This window comes from Pseudopipra pipra, chromosome 1 (assembly GCF_036250125.1).
Source record: "Pseudopipra pipra isolate bDixPip1 chromosome 1, bDixPip1.hap1, whole genome shotgun sequence".
Taxonomy (NCBI): Eukaryota; Metazoa; Chordata; class Aves; order Passeriformes; family Pipridae; genus Pseudopipra; species Pseudopipra pipra.
This window is the reverse complement of record NC_087549.1, coordinates 71,562,843-71,582,791: the sequence shown is the minus strand read 5'-3', so window position 1 is coordinate 71,582,791 and position 19,949 is coordinate 71,562,843. Positions and strand designations below refer to the sequence as shown.

Genomic DNA, 19,949 nt, shown 5'->3' with positions numbered 1-19,949 from the left:
CACAGAGTGTGTACTGTGTGATGGGTAAGTGATGCCTGGAAAGACTGGGCAATGCCAAAGTTTAGGTTGTGTATGGAAGCATGTTTTTGCCCTTTCTGTTTGTGTGCCACTATAAATGTTTCTTATGGTAGTTGATTTGTTTACATTGTGTGGATAGTAATTTCAGAATAATATTTATTGACTGATGCTATGGATTATGTTTATAACAAAAAATAAGATTCTTTACCTTGGCAGGCCATTTGGTACATTTTCTTTCCTGTAGGTTAGATTATGTTAGGCTGTGCCTACATACTGTTAAGTCTATGATCCTGTTACACTTTGAAGCTGATTTGGAGACAGGGTAAAGCACAGTATCACTGAAGTTTGATTATTCTAGGGCAGTACCTGGTGTTATGAACAAATGACTTTTTTTGGAATTTATAATAAAGTTTGTTGAGTGCAGCCAAGTATTTGAGCTAATTAAATGGTCTAACCAGGTCTTTGTAAGTAGTGATAGGACATTAGTAGTCTATAAACAGATACAAGATGACCATAAATTTTTCAACAGTTTATATCATAATTCTAATCTAGGAAAATTTGGATCAAAACACCGATGGTACTTTCCCTTTACTGTTTCCTACTGGAAGAACCTGTGTGGTGCAGAGAGAAGGAAGAGACATTATTTGAATTCTAATATGTTTTTCTTCAATGAAAACTTCCAAGAAAAAGGTCTGTAGTAATAGAATTTTAATAATGGGGTTTTTTTTCTGAAAGGTGGGCTGATTGTGATCAATCTGCTTTTATCATTGCTTGGCTGGCCCTATATTATGTGTTTTGATCTTGTCACTTTCTCTCTTTCATTATATAGTATATACTATGAACGTTATATACTAACTTATATTGTGCTGTCACCTGTAATGCTTGATTCATTCAGTGAAAACTATTGTACACAAATATTTAAGAAAACTCTTTAAAGTTGTAAAATAAGTATCTCTGGTTCATTGTGTCCCAGTGTATTGCCTCTCTGCTTGGTTAGGAGCTTTTGGAGTTCAGTGAAGCCTTTTGTACTCTTACTGAATCTGAAGAGTGTTGGGCTTTATTAACTTTTTTTAAAATTGGCTTCTTATTTCAGTGAAAAAATTAATTTGTTCATTTTTTCCCCTTCTATTTCTTATTTTTCTCTTCTGTAATCACTGCTCTTTCTGTCTCTGCTTCTTAGCCTTTTGTTTGAAAAGCACCTGTTATAACTAATTTTTATCTGCTTCCAGATACTTTCACTTCTCTTCTCTGTGTTTACTTGCTTACAATTAATTTAGGCAGGTTTTTTTGTGGTTTTTTTGTTTGTTTGTTTGTTTTTGTTTTGGGGTTTTTGTTTGTTTGTTTGTTTTATTGTTTGTTCTTTTTTTTCCCCTCTGCCTCTCAGTTCTCTGTGAGGACATTTAATTTAGATTTTTGGAATGAAGGAATAAGTCACTCTCACCTATATTCCATCTTGCGCCTTAGAATAACATTGTGGGTTGTGCTTTTTTGAAAGTTATAATAGCTTGGAAATGATCCATTTGTCTGTAGCACAGGTGAAGAAGCTTAACAACTCAGCAGTTTTACATACTGGTATCTCCTGGAGAAGGGCAGACTTCAGAATGTCTTGAGGTTCATTTAAACACTTGTGGGAAAACTATTTGTATGAATTTTGTTGGAATTTCTGCAATTTGGAACAAGTCCATTTTGTTGAGATGATTGCCTTTGGTCCTTACCTGAAACAAAGATTTCCAGTATTTCTCTCTGATTTCACCACATTGCCTACACTTGGTGTATTGCTTCTCCTCTGTTTGACTGATTCATGTCATGTGGCTGATAGCGAATCCCCTTTCTGTGAATGCTAAAGCTGCCATGCAGCAAAGGAGCTTGCTGTCTTCCATAAGAATTGGGTGTCACTGTACCAAATATGGGGTAAATGCATTCATGGAGAACTTTCTTGGAACTTGCTCCCTGGTGATTTCTGTACTTGTTCCATACAACCCAGGTAAGGGGTGGTTCCATGGGGGTGGAGAGCACTTAGGAAATCAGAGGTGTGTCAGGGAATGGCTGGCATGTAAGTCCTACCAGTTGGAAATACAACTAGAGCAGGGCTGGCAGAGACCTGGGTGCTGAGTATCTGCTTGGAATTCTTCTTCGGAGAAGTCCTAAGGTGATCAGTTTAGTGGTTGCAAGTAACTTGAAGCTCTTCTCTGAGTCTTACCTGAGAGACATCGCCTGAGGCTCACTCTGCACTTCAATGTTTTTTTGTTAAGATCCAGGATGCAAATTTAGGAAACAGTGGAAAGGGCATAAAGAATGTTTGTTGATGGCTTTAGTCTGCAGACCGTAAGACAGAGAAGGTAACTGGGAGAGGTTCGTGGGTAGGAAGACCTCAGAAATGTCACAATAGCTGGTAGTGCCTTTCTTGAAGATGACCTCAAGTTTAGAAAGAACTTTTGCCAGAAGCTTAAAATTGATTGTGAAAAGAGCAAAACAGCTTTTTCATTCACAACATAAACAAACCTATCGTTGAAAAAATTATATAATTTTTTATTTATAATTTGATTTATGTAATCTGGTTCTTATATAAAGCATAATTCTCTGTTATTGCAATGTTTACATTTTATTTATTTAAAAGTATTAAATACAATGCAAATATAAACAATAAATATTTTATGTAAATGTATATTTCATATATATTCAAAAGGATAATTCTCTCTTCTCATAATTCTCATCCATAGCAGCTTCTTTTTTTGGGCATTCTACTTTGGCTTGCCCTTTTTAAAAAAAAAAATAAAATTCCACTAACAGATTTCTCAGTTGTAATGAGTCGATAATACATGCTAATAATGTATTTCTGGGGCTGCTGATTGACTGTGCCTCTGTTTGGAAACCCTTCCTCCTGACAAAGAAGGGAAAGTAACTTTATTAGAGTCATATGGTCATCTCAGTTTCCTCAATTGGTTAACACAGTCAGAAAACTGCTGGATATCTACTTGCTTTGAGCACCTTGAATCATGTTTAGACTAGGCTGCTGCTCTGAATCACTTCCCAGAGATCTGCTTTGCTTTGTCGACTGAGGAGAATTGAGAAGATTAACTAGCTATGCCTGTGAATGGTATGTCAATGTTGTTTGCCTGAAACTGAACAGCTTATATGAAGTAGCTCACACAGTTAGAATTTTCTCATACTTAGGGGCATAAAACAATTATTCAAATAATGTTATTATAAGTAGTTTTTTCTGCTAGAAATAAAATATAACCACTGTTTTATGGCCTTATGGAGACATAACTTGGCATAACTACAAATAGGCCAAATTCTCAGCAAATGTTAACTGGCCTTGTATCTTTGATTTCAGTGGAGCTTGTGTCAGTTCAAACCATCTGAACATCTGTTCCAGGCTTTGGTAAATGGCAGCAGGGATTAAATTAGTTTGTTATTCTCTTTGTACACACGCACATATGTTTAGATTCAGCAACCGTGCTTGTTTTGCTGCCCTTTCCCACACAGAACCAGCACCTCAAAATTGGAAAGGCCCTTGCACTGAAGGAGCCACCATTGGTGTTGTGCTGCTGTCTCTCACCAAAGAGCACATGGATGGCCAGGAGGCGGCTGTTAAAGATCTCAGCCTCACTTTCCACAGAGGGCAGATAACAGCGCTCTTGGGACCTAATGGAGCTGGCAAGACAACAGTTATGTAAGTCTGACATTTAATGCTATTACTCTTCCCTCTGATCTCTGCTATACTTTTTCACTTCAAAATGTTGTGAATTCTTTGCTATGCCTTTCCCTCACCCCAAATACTCCCCAAAGCACATGGGAAGTGAAGGCTGTATATCTATGACACAGGCAATGTAATGAGTAGAGAACTGGGTCTTCTGTGTCACTTAAACCATAATGTAATAGTTCAGGAGCAGCTTAAGTAGGAGCTGGGAATGTCTGGCTGTGGAGTTGAGCACACCTTGGGGGAGTATTCTTTTCTGGCATTCTATATGTACTCATCACATAGAGAGTGCAGAGTTTTATGGGGTTTTGTGCTTTGCCCCTAGAGGCTGTAAGGGTCTTCTTTTTTTCTTGGCAGTTGACCAGAAATGAAAATAATGAAATGAAAATGACCTTTAAAAATGTCTCAAGTAAGAAGTCTACATTTCTACATTTGTGTTAGCTATGATCAGCTTTTGTCAAACTAGCCATGCAGCGTGGGACCTAATTGAGAAATACTCTTCACAGAATACCCTTGTGAAAAGAGAAACAATCACCTGTTATTTTTGTTTGGGAAAAAATGGATTTTGTTCTGGAAGAAGGGAAATGAAGGACTGTTGAGACCATAAAAAACAAAATAAAGAAAAAAGCAACCAACCAACCAAAAAAAACCCCCAAAAAACCTCCCTCCCCAAAAACCCCCAAAACCAAAACAATAAAATTGAAACCCAAAACATTAGTGATGTATCTATAACTGTACTCAACTGAGTTGGTGTTGCTCTAAGGATGCCAGGACATGCCTCAGGAAATCCAAGGAATGAGCTATGTAATACAGTCATTGCATATTATCTTGAGGAATAATTTTTTTTTCTTAGATCACTGTTAACTGGTCTGTATCCACCGAGCTCTGGTACCATTATTATTGATGGAAAGGACATACGTACTGATTTGGCTGCCATCAGGACAGAGCTGGGTGTTTGCCCACAGTATGATGTGCTGTTTAACACACTTACGGTGCGAGAGCATCTACTGCTTTACGGATCAGTGAAGGCACCCAGATGGACGAAAGAACAGTTGAATGAGCAAGTCAGTGGGTAAGTTTTTCTTTCATTTGTTGAAATATGCCAAGTAAATCAGTAATGGCAATTGCAAACCACTCAAATGAAAAAGTGCAAATGCAAAAATTATGAGCAAAAGCTAATGGAAACCTCAGGGATTTGTGAACTTTTAATCACATTTCGTGTTCTGAAGTCATGCCTTGAAAGTATATTTCCTAGTGTCTAACCCTTACTTGAATATATTTGTAGTGGAACTGTCAATGTTTAAAAACCTGGTATACAGGACCATCAAATAATGATGTTTTGACTGGAGTGAATGGTTAGGATTGTAGCAGCTGCAGTGGTTCCTGCCTCATACTGTCTGCCTTGCCTCCCCCCTTGCTGGAGAGGAGGGTAGAAAGTAAACTGCTGTGCTTGCCCAAATTTTTACATAAATCAACACTGGCTTTATATATTTATTATCCTGTATTCCCTCACCTGCAGTGGAAGGAAGGTTAGAAAACAAGAAAAGGTAGGCAAGGGCAGTCTTTATTACAATCTTTCTAAATAGACCATGTTTTCCATTGCCAAATCCAGCCTTGAAATGTTTTTAGTAAATCAAGAGGTTTAAAATCAACCAATCCAATAGAAAAACCAAATCAGAGCTCTTACATTACCTCAGAGGATTTGTCACTTCTCAGGTTGAAAATGTTTTCTAGTGTTTTTGTGCTAATACTTCTTTGATATAGGACTAAATCTTATTTTTGCATCATGTATATTAAACTACTTGTAAACTGTACAAGCTGAGATCTTGTTAACTAGTAGCAAACTGCATTTTCTCTACCTCAGGAATGAAATGGAGCTTTTCTAACAGTGTGGCAGCACAGATACTTTCTTTTTTACCTTCTAATTCATGATAGACTCTATGAAGTGCTGTGAAGCTTCCATGCTTCAACGCAAATAAATGCCAAGTTGATGGGACTCCTTAAGTGTACAATTAGGCATGTGCAGAGGCATTTGTGGCAAAGTAGCTTTCCTTTTTGGTAGCTATCATAAAAACCTGTTATTTGAAAATTTTGATCTGGACAAACTCTGATGTGGGACACTACATTCTCTCTAGAAAAAATAGAAACATTTCTTTAGAATAACAGAGAAAAACCAAACCCAGTACTTGGTTCAAAATTTATGTAAAATAATATTCTATATTTTACGGTACTTAGACTGCTGAATTGTAATTTCAGCAGCAGTCTGTCATACTAACGGCACATAAGAACACTCAGGACTCTGCAGGCCTTGCTACTAAGAAAAATTGCATTATTTTTAAAGGCAACAAGTGCTTTAAAAGACTTCAGAGAAACTAGAAAAGCAACAAAAGAATGAAACAAAATTCTCCTTTTATTAGCAAAAGAAGCGGGCTTCTAAAGAGATTAATTTTCCTCGATATATATCTATAGAATAATTATAGAAACCTGTTGTCTTAAAGATGAGAAAATCTCTAAGGGTAAATGGCATGGCTTACAGACTACATATTCACTCAAATGATTCAGGAGATTAGTTTAGCACTGTTGAGCCTTTTATGTCTTGTTTGCCAGGCTGATAGCAGCTGAAAGCTCTTAGGTCAGTGACTAGATGTTCAGAGTGATGAATGATAAATTAATGGTGTTATAGTGCTGCCTTTATTTAGAATATTTCCACACAGATGCCAGATCATCATCAGAGGGCAAGGGCTGAATTGGCAACATCTTGTAAAGTATCTCCCAGTCCTTAACAGGAATTAGATTAGGTTAGATTAGGTAGTTTTATCTACCTAGGGATCACTAATCTCTTTATTTCACAGAAACGTATCTTCTAAGAGAAAAAGAAAAAAAGCTGCAGTGTTACCTTATTTACCTCAAATAACTACACATTTCCTAAAAACTCAGGCATTCTCTATGGTTCTTCATGTAGTTGCAAAATCTGAAGCGCTGCTTGAGTTATGAAACTAACAGTCTTTACTGTCATTTAAAGGGGCTATAATCTGGAGTTTGCTGAAGTTTTTGGACAAATTGGTACTTATTTTATTGACCTTAATTGAAAAAATTGTTGGTTCTTATCTTACAAAATACTTATCCAGAATTTTTGCATCAGATGATGCAAAAGCATTTATGCTTTGTAGGTAAAGAGATATTTGTTTTCCTATTTGTTTTTGACACCAAAGTGTATAATCAATCAGACATAGTAATTTTATCACTTTCCATTTGCAGTGACTTTTCAGTAATTCTTTAACTGGACATGATGTGACCAGAAAAAACTTTCTCAAAGTTAGTCTTGTTTCTGTGCTTCTGTTTCAGAGCTCTGGAAGATGTGAATTTATCCCAACATCAGTACAAACCTGTTGGAGCTCTTTCTGGGGGAATGAAAAGGAGACTGTCAATTGCCATCTCCTTTATTGGAAACTCAAAGACAGTTGTTCTAGATGAGCCCACCAGTGGAGTAGATCCATGTTCTCGCCGTGGTATCTGGGATGTTCTTCTGAAGTACAAAGCTGGTACAAAGTTTATGCACATAATTTGCTTCCTATTTTCCTTTCTGGAATTTTGTCTCAATTTAAACTGGATAGCCAAAATATAGCCGAAATATTATCAGAAATTAAATACATTAATTTCTGAGGAAACACTTAATTGAATTTGAAAACTTAAAGGCAGCCAAATGAGATTACAAGAATTATTTGTTATCACACAGAAAGATGCCCAATCTAAAAGAAGATTGAACCTAGTTCTAAGACCTGTCCTGAAGTTTTTCCCCTCTCTCCAGCTTCTCAAAATTACTTTCTGATTTCCATTTCCCATCTTGCATATATCTGTATATAGATGCACTTCCATTTTGCATATATTGGTATATAGTGCATATACACTTCTAATGAAAATAGACTCATCAGTAAGTCTGCCACATTAATTTTTTAGGTGCCAAAAAGTCAAAAATTGATTGTGGGAAGCAAACTCTTCAGCTAGTGAGCACTCAATTGGCTGTAATAATTAACAGTGAATGATCTATTGAAACAGATGCTAACGTTATGTCGTTTTAAGGAATTTCTTATGCTCTTAAAACAGCTGGAGCTCTTAATGGCTTGATACTGCTTGCTATGTATAATACAGGGCAAGGGATGTTTAGAGCTGAATCTAACTCAAATCGTAAATCTGACTGCAGGTTTTTTTTGTGTCCTGTTTTGAAAACTCCTAAAACACGTTCCCTTAACGTTAAAGACCCTTGTGAAAGCAAGAGGTGTTTCTCTAGAAAACAGGTTTTGTAAACATGTACCAATCTTTCTGATGCAGGTTGCACACTGATCTTTACCACTCACCACCTCGATGAGGCAGAGGTGCTCAGTGATCACATTGCCATTCTGCAGTGTGGCCAGCTAAGGTGCTGTGGTTCTCCCTCTTATCTGAGAGAAACATACGGCCAGGGACACAGTCTAACGCTCATAAAAAAGGTATATTAAAAATGTAGTATACAGAATTTAACCGTGCCTGCCAAGTAACAGCTGTGCATATTCTAAGGGAGGTGTATGTCTCTGCTGGGAAGTAATACATGATATAGATTATGAGAGAGCCAGCAAAACCTGGTTTTATTGGCTTTCTTGGTTGTTTTGGGTGGGTGTTATTATTATTATTGTTATTTAGATGAACATAATAACATCTTTGAAAATGATGAATATCAGTAATTAGTTGAAAAGGGTTTTGTCTCACTGTTCTTCATTCATGGGAAATAGTCTCTGCATCCCAGGTGTGACACAGTTTCCTCAGTGGAAATTTTCCTGCATGAATTCTACTATCAAGTCCAATAATTCTGATAATATTTTTTATGCACAATTATCTTTTTTTCTCTCATAGCCCTCCATGTTTGAAATCCAGGATCCTAAGCATATTGTTCGGGTCACATCTCTGGTACAGACCCATATTCCAGAAGCCTTCTTGAAAGAGAACAGTGGGACTGAGCTGACCTATGTGATTCCAGAAAGGGCAGATAAGGCCTCTTTTAAAGGTCTTTTTCAAGCTTTAGATCAAAGCCTTCAGCATCTACATGTGACTGGCTATGGCATTTCTGACACAACTTTGGAAGAGGTACTTGTAGTTTTTCTGTGTAATCATATTTTCTTGCTTAGAGAATTTTGTGATAGCTTCCAGCTACTCTTGATTGTATCTTTCATATTCCACAGCAATTTCTTGTGAGAAGCATGTTTTATAAAAAAAAAACCAAGCAAGTAAACACAAAAAAAAAAAACCCACAAATCAAGCAAAATCTATACTTTATAGTTTTGCTTTGCTATTAATTTCAGCACCGACTCTACTATGACATATTTCTTATTTCAAGAATCTGATTTGAAGACTGATGTAACCTGTGTAACTCTTAAATGTTTGTTTCTGCATTAACCTAAAGGAAATTTCAAGTGTCATTGATTTAATGAGAAAAACTGTTGTCCTAAGCCTGTAGCATCAGTTCAGTTCAGGTGGCTCTTTGGGCAGAAAAAACATTGCTAAGAATAGTTTCTGGTTTACAAGTTTTAAAGCTTAGGACTTAGCCAAACTGTGGTGAAATATCCAGAGAATATTTTCTGTGTGTACTGAGAGATAGAGACTTTCACATATGTATACATGAACATATATACATACTTACATATTATACACATGTATGTGTGTGTATGTGTATCAAATGCACAGATGAAGAGACTCTGTTATACATCTTTATCACTTCTGGATTTACCCCTGTGTAAATTACCACATCAGTGTGAGGTTATTTCCCTTGGACTGTATTTATCCCATCATCTGTAACTTCTAAATATCGAGATTCCCTAAACAACAGCTGTTCAAGTACTCTATTACAGATCTGTAAAAAAAAAATCACTTATTCATGTGATGATAGGAGACTAATGTCAGTTTTCATAGTTTACAAGTTTAATAAACATTTTACATAATGCTATGAAGTAAAATACATTCCTGCTATACAATTCTATGGGGAAAGTCAAAAGTTTATCGAAAAGTTGTTATTTTCTTATATAGGGTGATTAACATGCAGTAAGAAAGAATGCTGTTCACTGCCAAACTTTATAGATTTGGAGACAATGTAGATACTGAGAATACTTTTGGATTACATTTCCATGCAATAACATAGGACTTTCCAGAACTGACACGTCTGGATCCCTTTCCCCACCCTCGACGTGGGGGAGCCCAGTTGTGGTTCCTTCTCCATCTGAAGAACCATTCCGACGTCTTGAGGGACGGGGAAAGGGGACTCCAGCGCAGGGGTTTTTCAGGCCCCGAGCCTGGAGGGGAGAGGTGCTCCCCCCTCCCCCCAGCACCCACGTGGCCCCATGGCAGGCACAGAGACAGCACACCGGGCGTGGAGAGGAGGCAAGAGAGAGTTTATTGTTGGGGATGTCACATTTATAGGGTTAGGGAGAATCACAGGTTAACCAATTAGAAGTCTCAAGGGGCTTACAGGAACACCCAATCACAGGAAGGGGTTAACAAGGACCAATGGGACACCTCAGGACACCTTTCCCAGGACATTCCTGCATGGGAGATAACAGTTGCTGTGGGGGGTGTTGGGAAGAAGAAACATGTGTTTACAAAGGGACCACAAAGAGCCATCCTAAAACATGTTCAAACAAGTTTCTCATCAGACTTAGTGCTACAGACACGTATAAAGTAAATATGAAATTGTCATTGATATGAGGAAGCTTCCAAGTGTGCTCTATCTATTGCTCAGTTGAGAGCTTGCTTTCAGCTGTCTTGTGAAGGGGACATTTAAAAACTGCTTTAAATGTTGTATTAGATATTAATGTATCACTCTTCAGCTTGAAGATTTAATGAATTAGTTTGGGTTGATTTCTGTCATCTTTGTATCTCATCATTAGTTGTTACAACCTCAATTCTCCATTCCCTTATCAAAAGCCTCTTTGCGTTGGGAACTAAATGGATGGCATATAATAGCACTATTCATTCTATTCAAGGAATTCAATCTGGAAAAAAAGAACCCTGACTTCAAAGGAAGAAATATGTTATAAATTTTATTTTATCCTTTTTTTTTGTTCTTTTATGCACTCACCATTATTCTTTTTCAGTCTAAGGGACACTCACACTCTCTAAAAATCATACTCTCCAAGGGAAACTGGACTTCCATTCATATTTCAAAAGAATCAGTTCTGACACTTTCAAATCTCACTAGTATTATATTTGCTTCATTTTAGGCTTTAGATATCTTTTCCAACCATTTGTATCTGTGTATTTTATAATGTTTGTAATCCAAAATGTTAACAGAACCAAAAGAAGCATAGAGGGGTGGATAATTAAATTAAGTGCACATTAAGAGCTGTCTGGAGGATGCTGTTTCACTTTCTGGCAGCTCTGGAGATTTCGAAGGTTATTGCTTTCTTGCTTTTCTTTGAGGAGAGAACAAAATGATTGAATATCTTCGCAAAATAAGATGCGTTAAAATTTGTTAACTGAGTACTACTTTAATTTCTTTTCTTTGAAATGACTTTAGAGTTTGCCTCAAAACTTTCCAGAGAAAGCCATATACCTCCTTGAAATATTTCTGCCCTGCTGAGAAGAACTTTGGCGTGCTGGTGGATGAGAGGCTGGACATGATCCATCAGTGTGTGCCTGCAGCCCAGAAAGCCAATTGTACCCTTGGGCTGCATCAAAAGCAACATAGGCAGGAGGTTGAGGGAGGGGATTCTGCTGCTCTACTCTTCTCTGGTCAGACCCCACCTAGGGTACTGTATCCAGCTCTCGGGTCCTCAGCACAGGAAGGACATCAGTGTGTTGGAGCGAGTCCAGAGGAGGCACACCAAGATGATTAGGGGGATGGAGCACCTCTCCTGTGAGGAAAGGCTGAGAGAGTTGGATTTTTTCAGCCTGCAGAGAAGAGTTTGAGGTGACCGAACTGTGACCTTCCACTGCCTGAAGGGAGCCTACAAGAAAGAGGGAGAGGGACTTTTTACAAGAGCATATAGTGACAGAACAAGGGGGAATGTCTTCTAACTGAAAGAGAGTAGGTTTAGATTGGATATTAGGAAGAAATTCTATTCTGTGCGGGTGGTGAGGCACTGGAATGGGTTACCTAGAAAGGTTGTGAATGCCCTATCCTAGGAAATGTTCAAGGCTAGGCTGGATGGAGCTCTGAGCAGCCTGGTCTAGTGAAAGCTATACTTGTCCATGGTAGTGGTGTTGAAATTATATGGTCTTTAAGGTCCCTTCCAACCCAGGCTATTCAGTGATTCATATTCTGTGATTCAGTTGGTTCAGTTTGGATTGGTTTGCTTGACAGAATTGGTCTGCAGAGCCATCAGCAAATGGCTCCAAGGCAACAAATTAGAATGTGGCTTTAGGTTGTCAGGATCTGCCTCTAGGGTCTAATACAGAAATGTCGGTCCAGAAATTTCTGGCCTTGCAGTTGTTAATGGCCAAAAGTGTGCCCTGAAAGTTCACAAGTAACAAACACAATCAATAACCACTGTTAAATGGCAATTATATTGACTAAGCAAAATGTGGTTTATGTAACAGTCAGACCTTAGCAAGCCAAGAAATATCTTTCAACAGCTATAAAGTACTTCACATTGACTGGTTTTTATTGTCTATTGTGTGAGCTCCTTGGAAACAAGGAGTATTTTGTTATAGCTGATATCAGGTTCTTTTGTGGGAAGAAATAAATGGTTTCTTAATGATTTCTGAAAGTTGCACTGTGGGTATAATCTAAGTCTTGCAGCTCAACTCAAACAGAGAGAAAAAGCAAGACTTTCATCAAGACAAAGAAAAACTTGGTTGTGCTTTTGCTGTTCAATTGGAGATGCTCATGGTACCTGTAACTTTCTGTTAATTTTTCTTTTCTTTCTTTTTATATGAAATTTTTAGTTCACTATTTAAATTGCAGTTCAAGTTAAGATGAGAAAAGTTTAATTTTGTTTTTCATTTGAGCTTACAAGAAGTGGGGGTGTGTGAATAAGGCTCACTCTGAAAGCTGTTCTAAGTTTCTGTAAGGCTAAGGGACTGAAAATGAAATGTCTGTCTATGCAGTTCAAAGGGCTTTAAGTGGACAGAACTGTGAAATAGGATTAGGCAAGAAATAGTAGCTAGAACACAAATCTGTTTGGCAAAGTATATATACCATTTAAATAGATCTCATGATTATAAAGTTGGTGAATTCTGCTGGGTTTTTATAATGTCAACTATGACTGCCTTCTGATGTGTGTTCCCCTGCTTAGGAAGATTCAATCCATTGAATTTTAATATAGTGCAGATTTTTAGATTGTTGCTTTCATAAAAAAACAATTTCAGTTTTTTCCATGGTGATTTTAGTTAACAGGATTGTATCATCTTCACCCAGTTTGGGGTATGCATGCTTATTGTTTTGCTACAAAACACACATTGTTGACCAATCCTCTCCATAGTATTAGTTTTACAGGACTTTGTTCATGTTAGCTGTGCCCGATGATTGTATTGTCCTTTAAATGTCTTTCAATAACATTATTGCCCATGTGCTTGTGAGTGTCCCTAGACACTACGTCTTCCCCAGGTTCTGTAGATTCTCACTTCTGTAGGATTTTGTACATTAGATTTAGTTGTACTATCATAATTAGAACTCTACGGTAGGAGTTCTGGTTGTGCCCACAGATTTCTAGCTGGAGCATCAGAAGAGAGTTGAAGCTGTTGATATGTCCTTGGTAAAAACTGCAGTAACTGAGTTCTAAGACATACCACAGATTAGGAACATAAAAAGTAAATCAAGGGCAGATAGCCTATTGAAAAATCTTTGCAGATAATAGTGCGTATGGGTCAGCAATTCTTTGCATAGGAGCTTTTGTATCTATTGGCATTTATTTCATTCCCCTTATCCCCAGGATCTCCAGCTTGACTAGTCATATTCCATCAGGGTGGCTAGAGCAGTCACTACGAATTTCTGACAGTCTGGATGGTTTGGGATTTATATATATATATAGGGAAAATAGTTTTTAGAAAATGGATTCTAAATGACTTCTTTCTTGTTTCATGGAAGGTGTTTCTGAAGCTTCTGCAAGACTCAGAGAAGATGCCCTACATTCCACAGGCAGCACACCAGGACCATAAAAATGGTATTGAATCAGTCTGTAAGTAAAAAATTACTTCTGAAGCAACTGCATTTAAAAAGATCACAAATGCAAATATAAACATGCACGACTTTCCTAAAGTTGAGGAATGCACAAGCAAATGGAGAATACTGCCTGCTACCATATGGTAGTTCCATTTTTGTGTGTGTGACCTGCCTTGGGTAGTAGGTTTTTTATACATCTGCTGTGATTTACCTCTTTCACTTCACAGTCATCTTTCTACCCTTCTGTGTACACATGAACACTAGCGTTTCTTCACTACATCAGCATTAACTTACGGCTTCATACCAGTCCCTGGCAATTAATTACTCTCTTTGTTTCATACTGACAATGGATAAACATTGCTGAGATATACCACAGATATAAAATCTGTAAGCTACTAGAAAGGTGCATTTGTGTTCATCTGCATGCAAATGAAAAAAAAACACAAGAGCTGGTTCCTGTATAGCAGAAGATCATTTGTCCTCTCCAGTGGCGTGCTATTTTAGGTTCCCATATGTGTTTGTTTTAAAACAAATTCCTTCATTCTATTTTCCTGCCCTGCAAGCCTGGGAGGAGGTCCTTGCTAACATTTCTGAACAATCAGGAAGTTTGTTCTCCTTTAAAAACTCTTCTATAAGTCACTAATGTGATGCCATTGCTCAGCACAAGACTCATGTTCTCTTATGTCAGTACCCATCAAGCTGCTGAATATTTTCTTATCCTTCATGGGGTTTTCATGCTTCTGTACTCATCATATTTCTTTCCACTTGAAGATCAATGTCTAGATTATAGTTTTCTTTCGTTAGATGTCACACATTCTGTTCTATATGCAGTCCTTTTTGTTTTCTTTCTAGAGAACACAGGCATAGGCATAGAGAAATCCTGTTCTGTGAAACTTCAATGTTGTAGTAACAGAAATAAAAATTTTGAGCCAAGCTTGCATTATTTGTTAAGATAAATTCAATTGGATCTGCCAGTAATAAGTAATCATTGCCAAGAATCATGGCCTAAGGTGACACCTTTTCTCACAAAGTGCAAATTTGACTGGATGACTTTTTTGGAGAGTCTTTTCGCTGGGCTACTTCAGTCCCTGTTGAATCAGTGAAGATATAACTGCATCAAACTAAAACAAAACCTCACTAAGCAAATGAAATTGCCACTCCTGTCAGTGGCGAGAATGAGACTTACATTCAAAATAATTTTGAATATTCCTTTCTTTTATAACAATTGTTTGTTTATTTCTTCTAGGCACAGCTAGGACATCTGAACTAATTTCAAATTAAAACAGTCTGTCTTCTCCTCATTGAATTTTCATTAAAGAGTAAGATTTACAGTTCCTAAAGTAATGAAGACAGAGTATATTCTACCTAAGAACTTGATATACTTCCAGTCTGTATTTCAAAGCACATAAAATGGTATTTGTTTAAGTTATTACATTAATAAAGAACCCAGTAATCAGAGACTGTTTTTTTTCAGTCTGATAAATTATACCAAGAAAATGTGATGATAATGCCATTTCTTTGGGGATGAGAGTACTGAAAAATTGTCATTCATTGCAGATGAGTGTCATTCATCATTAAGGACAGTTGTGAAGTATAGGCATAAGGGATCTGGGAAATGGTCATGAAGGGTATCCGTCATTGTCAAACTAACCAGAATACTCCATGGGCAATAGCTTGACCTGTATAACTTTGTCTTTGAAAGCAGATTCAAAGGCAGTCAAACTTTCTGTTGTCAAAGTAGTCAAATGAATTTTCAAAACCCCCTAGAGCAAACAGCTGGGATTATTGAGGAGATCAGAGGATGCTGCTATTTTATTTGTAAAGGAATTTGGACCTGAGAGATGCTTTGACAAAGCACAGATCTGAGCACAAGTGGGGGTGTTAGCTATCCTTTACTGTTGCTGAGCCCTTGAGATTTCAGCATTGTGTAAAAACCAAAACATTATCTCTTGTCTCCCAGACTAGGAGATGTTGTCGAGAGGCATGTATGTTCTTCTTAATGAAACCGCAGAAACAGGCGAGAGACATCATTTCAGCAAAATATGACAGTATCTCACTGAAGTCAGAGCTTTGATAATTTCTAGTTATATTTTACAGTGTCTTTATGTATTGTGTCTGACTGGAATTAATTAAATTCCTTCATAGCAGCAGTAAACATAACCTTGCTGATGAAAAAAAAAGACAACTGTGAAAAGGTGATAAGACCAGTCCTAAAGACAGTTAGATCACTTGAAAAGTTGAATCCATTCTAAATAAAGTCTGTTTTAATGAAGCCAAATCATGGGCAAATATGTGTAATGGGGAGTAATATCCTGGAAAACACTGACTCTGAGTTATCTACTAATCTTGGTGGAGAAGCACTTTAAGACAGCTAAGATGATTTATATATGAGTTTAATGTACAAAAGGACACAAAGAGGTCATTTTGACTATCAGTTCAAAATTGATGAGACCAATGATACACTACTCTCTACAATTTTTGGACACATTTTTAAGTTTGAATGTCTTTAAGGAGAAACTGAGAACTTGGAAAGTGAGCAGAGAAGAATTAATATTGTAGGTTGGCAGTGAAGTCCTTATAAAGACACCATCAGGGCTCAGTTAGAATAGTTTATCAAAAAGAAGATAGAGAAGTGGTTTGTTTAAAAAGCCTAATTTTTTTTAATGCATGTAGAATGCTGCCTGTTAAGGTATAGATCTAACTTTTATGCAGGCAGAGGTCATAAATGGGATAAAGGAAGAAGTAAGTAAACAAATAACTGGAATCTCAAGGCAGGTACTTCTCCTAGAGGTTAATTAATAATTAGAGTTAGTCTACCCAGGGAAGTGTGTTGCATCTCCTGGGGCCTTTGCAGAAAATATGCTACAGTAAAGTGTGTTGTTGATTTCTGCACATGGGTAGCAGAGTAGAATTTGATGTCTGTGGATAGGTGGTCAAGTGGTTTCTTCTATTCTTACAGAGTATTTTTTAATCTAGTATAACAAATTGAGTTCCCTGTAACTGCAAAATAAGGGTTGTCAGAGTTTTTGTTATAGTGTGTTTGAAGTTATATTTTAGCATCACCTTTTAAACAGAACCCCCTTCTTTCGATTCCCTGTAAAATTTGCATAAAAAGACCTAAAATTATTTCAATGCTCCACCTTGCAAAGTATAACAATTTCTGAGAAGAAAACTGTGGACATAAAGCATCAGTGTCTCTCTTCAGAAATGGCTGCTGACATGAAGACTGATATTAAAATTTTCAAACTTTTGCTACCTACTGATAAGGATAAGATGCATCATACATTTCAGTCTTCTGGTAGTCTAACAGTATAGATAACACTACCACTTAAATTCAGCACCAGACCCTGAAAAAGAAGTGTCAAAATAGCTGACCTAAAAATCTTGGATACATTATATTTTCCTTCAGCTTTTTTTACTAATGTTTTAATTAGTTTCTTGAAGGAAATCTCATGATTCAAGTATATATTGAAAACCTAATTTTGCCCCTTCAAAAATTTAGCTTTATATTCCTCAACCTCAAATCTTGCTTCCTTCAGTCTTTCAGGATTATCTCAAGCATAGAGATACAGAGCATCTTTATAGTATTACCTATTAGTTGTCATAAAAAGATACCTGATCTCAAAAATGAGACAATTTAACTTGTTTAAGGTTTATATAAATTTGTTTTCTCAGTAAGTGTGTAATTCATTTTATCCTTCTGAAAATAAATGGTCAGTTTCTTCCATTTTCTTCAAATGTATTTCACTCTTTTCACCCACTACTTTCTTCTCTCATCCAAATATTTTCCCTATCAGTTGTTTTCTTCATGATTGCTGCTTGGTCCTTTTCCACTTTTCATCCACAGTATGGGCATCTTGGATTCTCTGTTAGACAGACTCAGACATCAGAGGACAGTTAGAAAAACAATGGAATACAGCTGTTTTCTAGTAAAGGGTGCTACTCTTACAATGCCAAGAAGCTCATCCATGTCCTGTTCTCCACCTCCTTGTTCTCATATTTATCTCCTTACTTCTGACACATGAAAGAAGTGAACCCTGCCTGCCTTCCTCACAGAGGTCTCTTGTTACCTTCAACTCTAGAGAAGAAAACAGTCAGTAAAGCACCTGACAAAAGGGGGGGCTACATTGAAAAAAACCCTAGATTGCTGCAATGGCTAAAGCACCAGAGAACAAGACAATAGTCTCTTCTAAACTTTGTATTTTGAAAGTCATATTTTTTGCTCATGAAAGTGTTCTATTGTTGTAATTGAGCTGGTTTCAAAAAAGTGATTTTCTGTGACTTAGTAGTTCCTTTCCTGTAATTTGGTGGTTTTGCTTGTTCTTAAAACATCTCGTTTTGAGTGGAAGATACACTTGAAGCAGTACATTGTGCTATAGATATACCTTCAGGCTTCAATTAGTTAGAAACTGGAAATAGTCAGTAAGCTCTAGAGCACTGAAAATGACTGAGGAAAGGTGCATTTTCCCATCTTATAATGGAAGACACGATGCCTCTTCTATCCTGCCTAGAAGAAACAGAATCTTCAGAGAGACTTTATTTAAGTTGTGGGTCACCACAACTGGTATGCATGGAACTTCTGATGATGATGACTATATATTGAATTTCTACAAATCTCAAAGGCCTTCTAAGCAGAAAATTTTATTTGATATTAATGTCTCTGAACTCTTACTGCCTAATGTAGATGTATGAGAATATGAGAATATTTTGAACTTGCTTTTTTTCCAACAATCTGCTTCCTTGCCTTTGTCATAATCTAGAATGTTTTTATGTTAGTTATTAATAGTGCTTGCTTCAGAAATGAAACAGCTTGGAAGCTCAACCACTTTGCTCAGATATTTCTGAGCTCAGATATTTCTGAGATAAAGAATACAGATGTAGGTGCATTGGGAATGCTTTATGTATCCAAAGGTAATGTCAGAATGTGAGCACCCTCAACATCTTGAAAAATAAGTGATCAAATAATCTCACTTGAGTAACTCTTATGTCTTGCCTATAAGCTCTTCTTTGATTTGTTCTTGACAGCATATTTCTTCATACAGAGTTTGTTTTCCCTCAGACTTGCTAGTGCTCCCTTCCGTGTGTGTCTCTCCCTCTCCAACCTTTCCTTTGCACTCCAGGACTTCCTGTTATTTTCTTTCAGTTCTTGTATTTTGTTGAGGCAGTTACAACAGCTGTAGACTGAAAAAAGATATTGACAACCTATACGATCTTTCACGGTATTTTTAAAATCTTGTCTTTTAATGAAATATCCAGAAGTCTCGTTCTCCATTCCAAAGGACTGTTTGTCTTCCATTTCATGTTATAATGATTCCTTAATAATTTAAAAGAACTCTTCCTCAGAGGATGAATGAAATCTGGCAGACAGTATTCCTGTGTTCATTTACTGCTTTTGAGAATGATCTGAAAGCATTATTTTGCAGGTATTCCATTTTTTTTTCACATTTGCAACATCTTCAAAAATCTGTATTCAGTATATGGCTTATGAGATCATCTATTCTCTGAAAAACAACTGAAGTTTAAACAGCAATGGATTGCCTGGTATAACACTAATGTGACTTTTGCTGAACCTGTAATAATACTTTTTTCCTAGCTTATACAGTGAACTTCTTTTTTGTTTATGCTCTTTCTGCTGCTCAGCTGTAGGAGTTTTCCAAAGATAGCATTTACACCTCATGTTCTGGATAAATTAATTATTTCTCTCCCAACATATGGGGCCCATGTGCTGGAGAAAATATTCACTTTTAGGTAATTAATACAAAGTCACACGTAGGATGTTAGAAAATGTTTGTTGCTAATAACTAGTCTTTAGGTTTTATATGCAAAGTAAATTTTGCTGTTCTCTTGCCTTGCTTTAGCTTACAGGTCGAGTACCTATTTTATAGGGTTTTTTCAAGGTGTGTCTGGGTCTGCGTATGTTTACATATTTTTACAGATGTAAATAGCATGTGTGTATTTACACACATGCACATAAACCTCTTTATAACCTAGTTTTGCTTTATTAGTGCTGTGGCACCAGCAAATACAGATACTTTAGCTTCAATTTTGTAAGTAATGTAAATGACAATTTTTTTTAAGAAATGCTTTTCAAGGGTAAGGATA

At 36.9% G+C, this 19,949-nt stretch overlaps 1 protein-coding gene across 1 annotated transcript in view; it reads left to right on the top strand.

Moving 5' to 3' along the window:
* Positions 1–19,949, top strand: part of ABCA13 (ATP binding cassette subfamily A member 13) — a 171,420-nt gene that overhangs the window by 67,877 nt on the left and 83,594 nt on the right. The window contains exons 29-35 of the mRNA XM_064660769.1: positions 571–708; positions 3,508–3,694; positions 4,575–4,793; positions 7,067–7,263; positions 8,051–8,208; positions 8,609–8,839; positions 13,773–13,863. Of these exons, the coding sequence (XP_064516839.1) occupies positions 571–708; positions 3,508–3,694; positions 4,575–4,793; positions 7,067–7,263; positions 8,051–8,208; positions 8,609–8,839; positions 13,773–13,863 (1,221 nt within the window). The remainder of the gene's footprint in view (positions 1–570; positions 709–3,507; positions 3,695–4,574; positions 4,794–7,066; positions 7,264–8,050; positions 8,209–8,608; positions 8,840–13,772; positions 13,864–19,949) is intronic.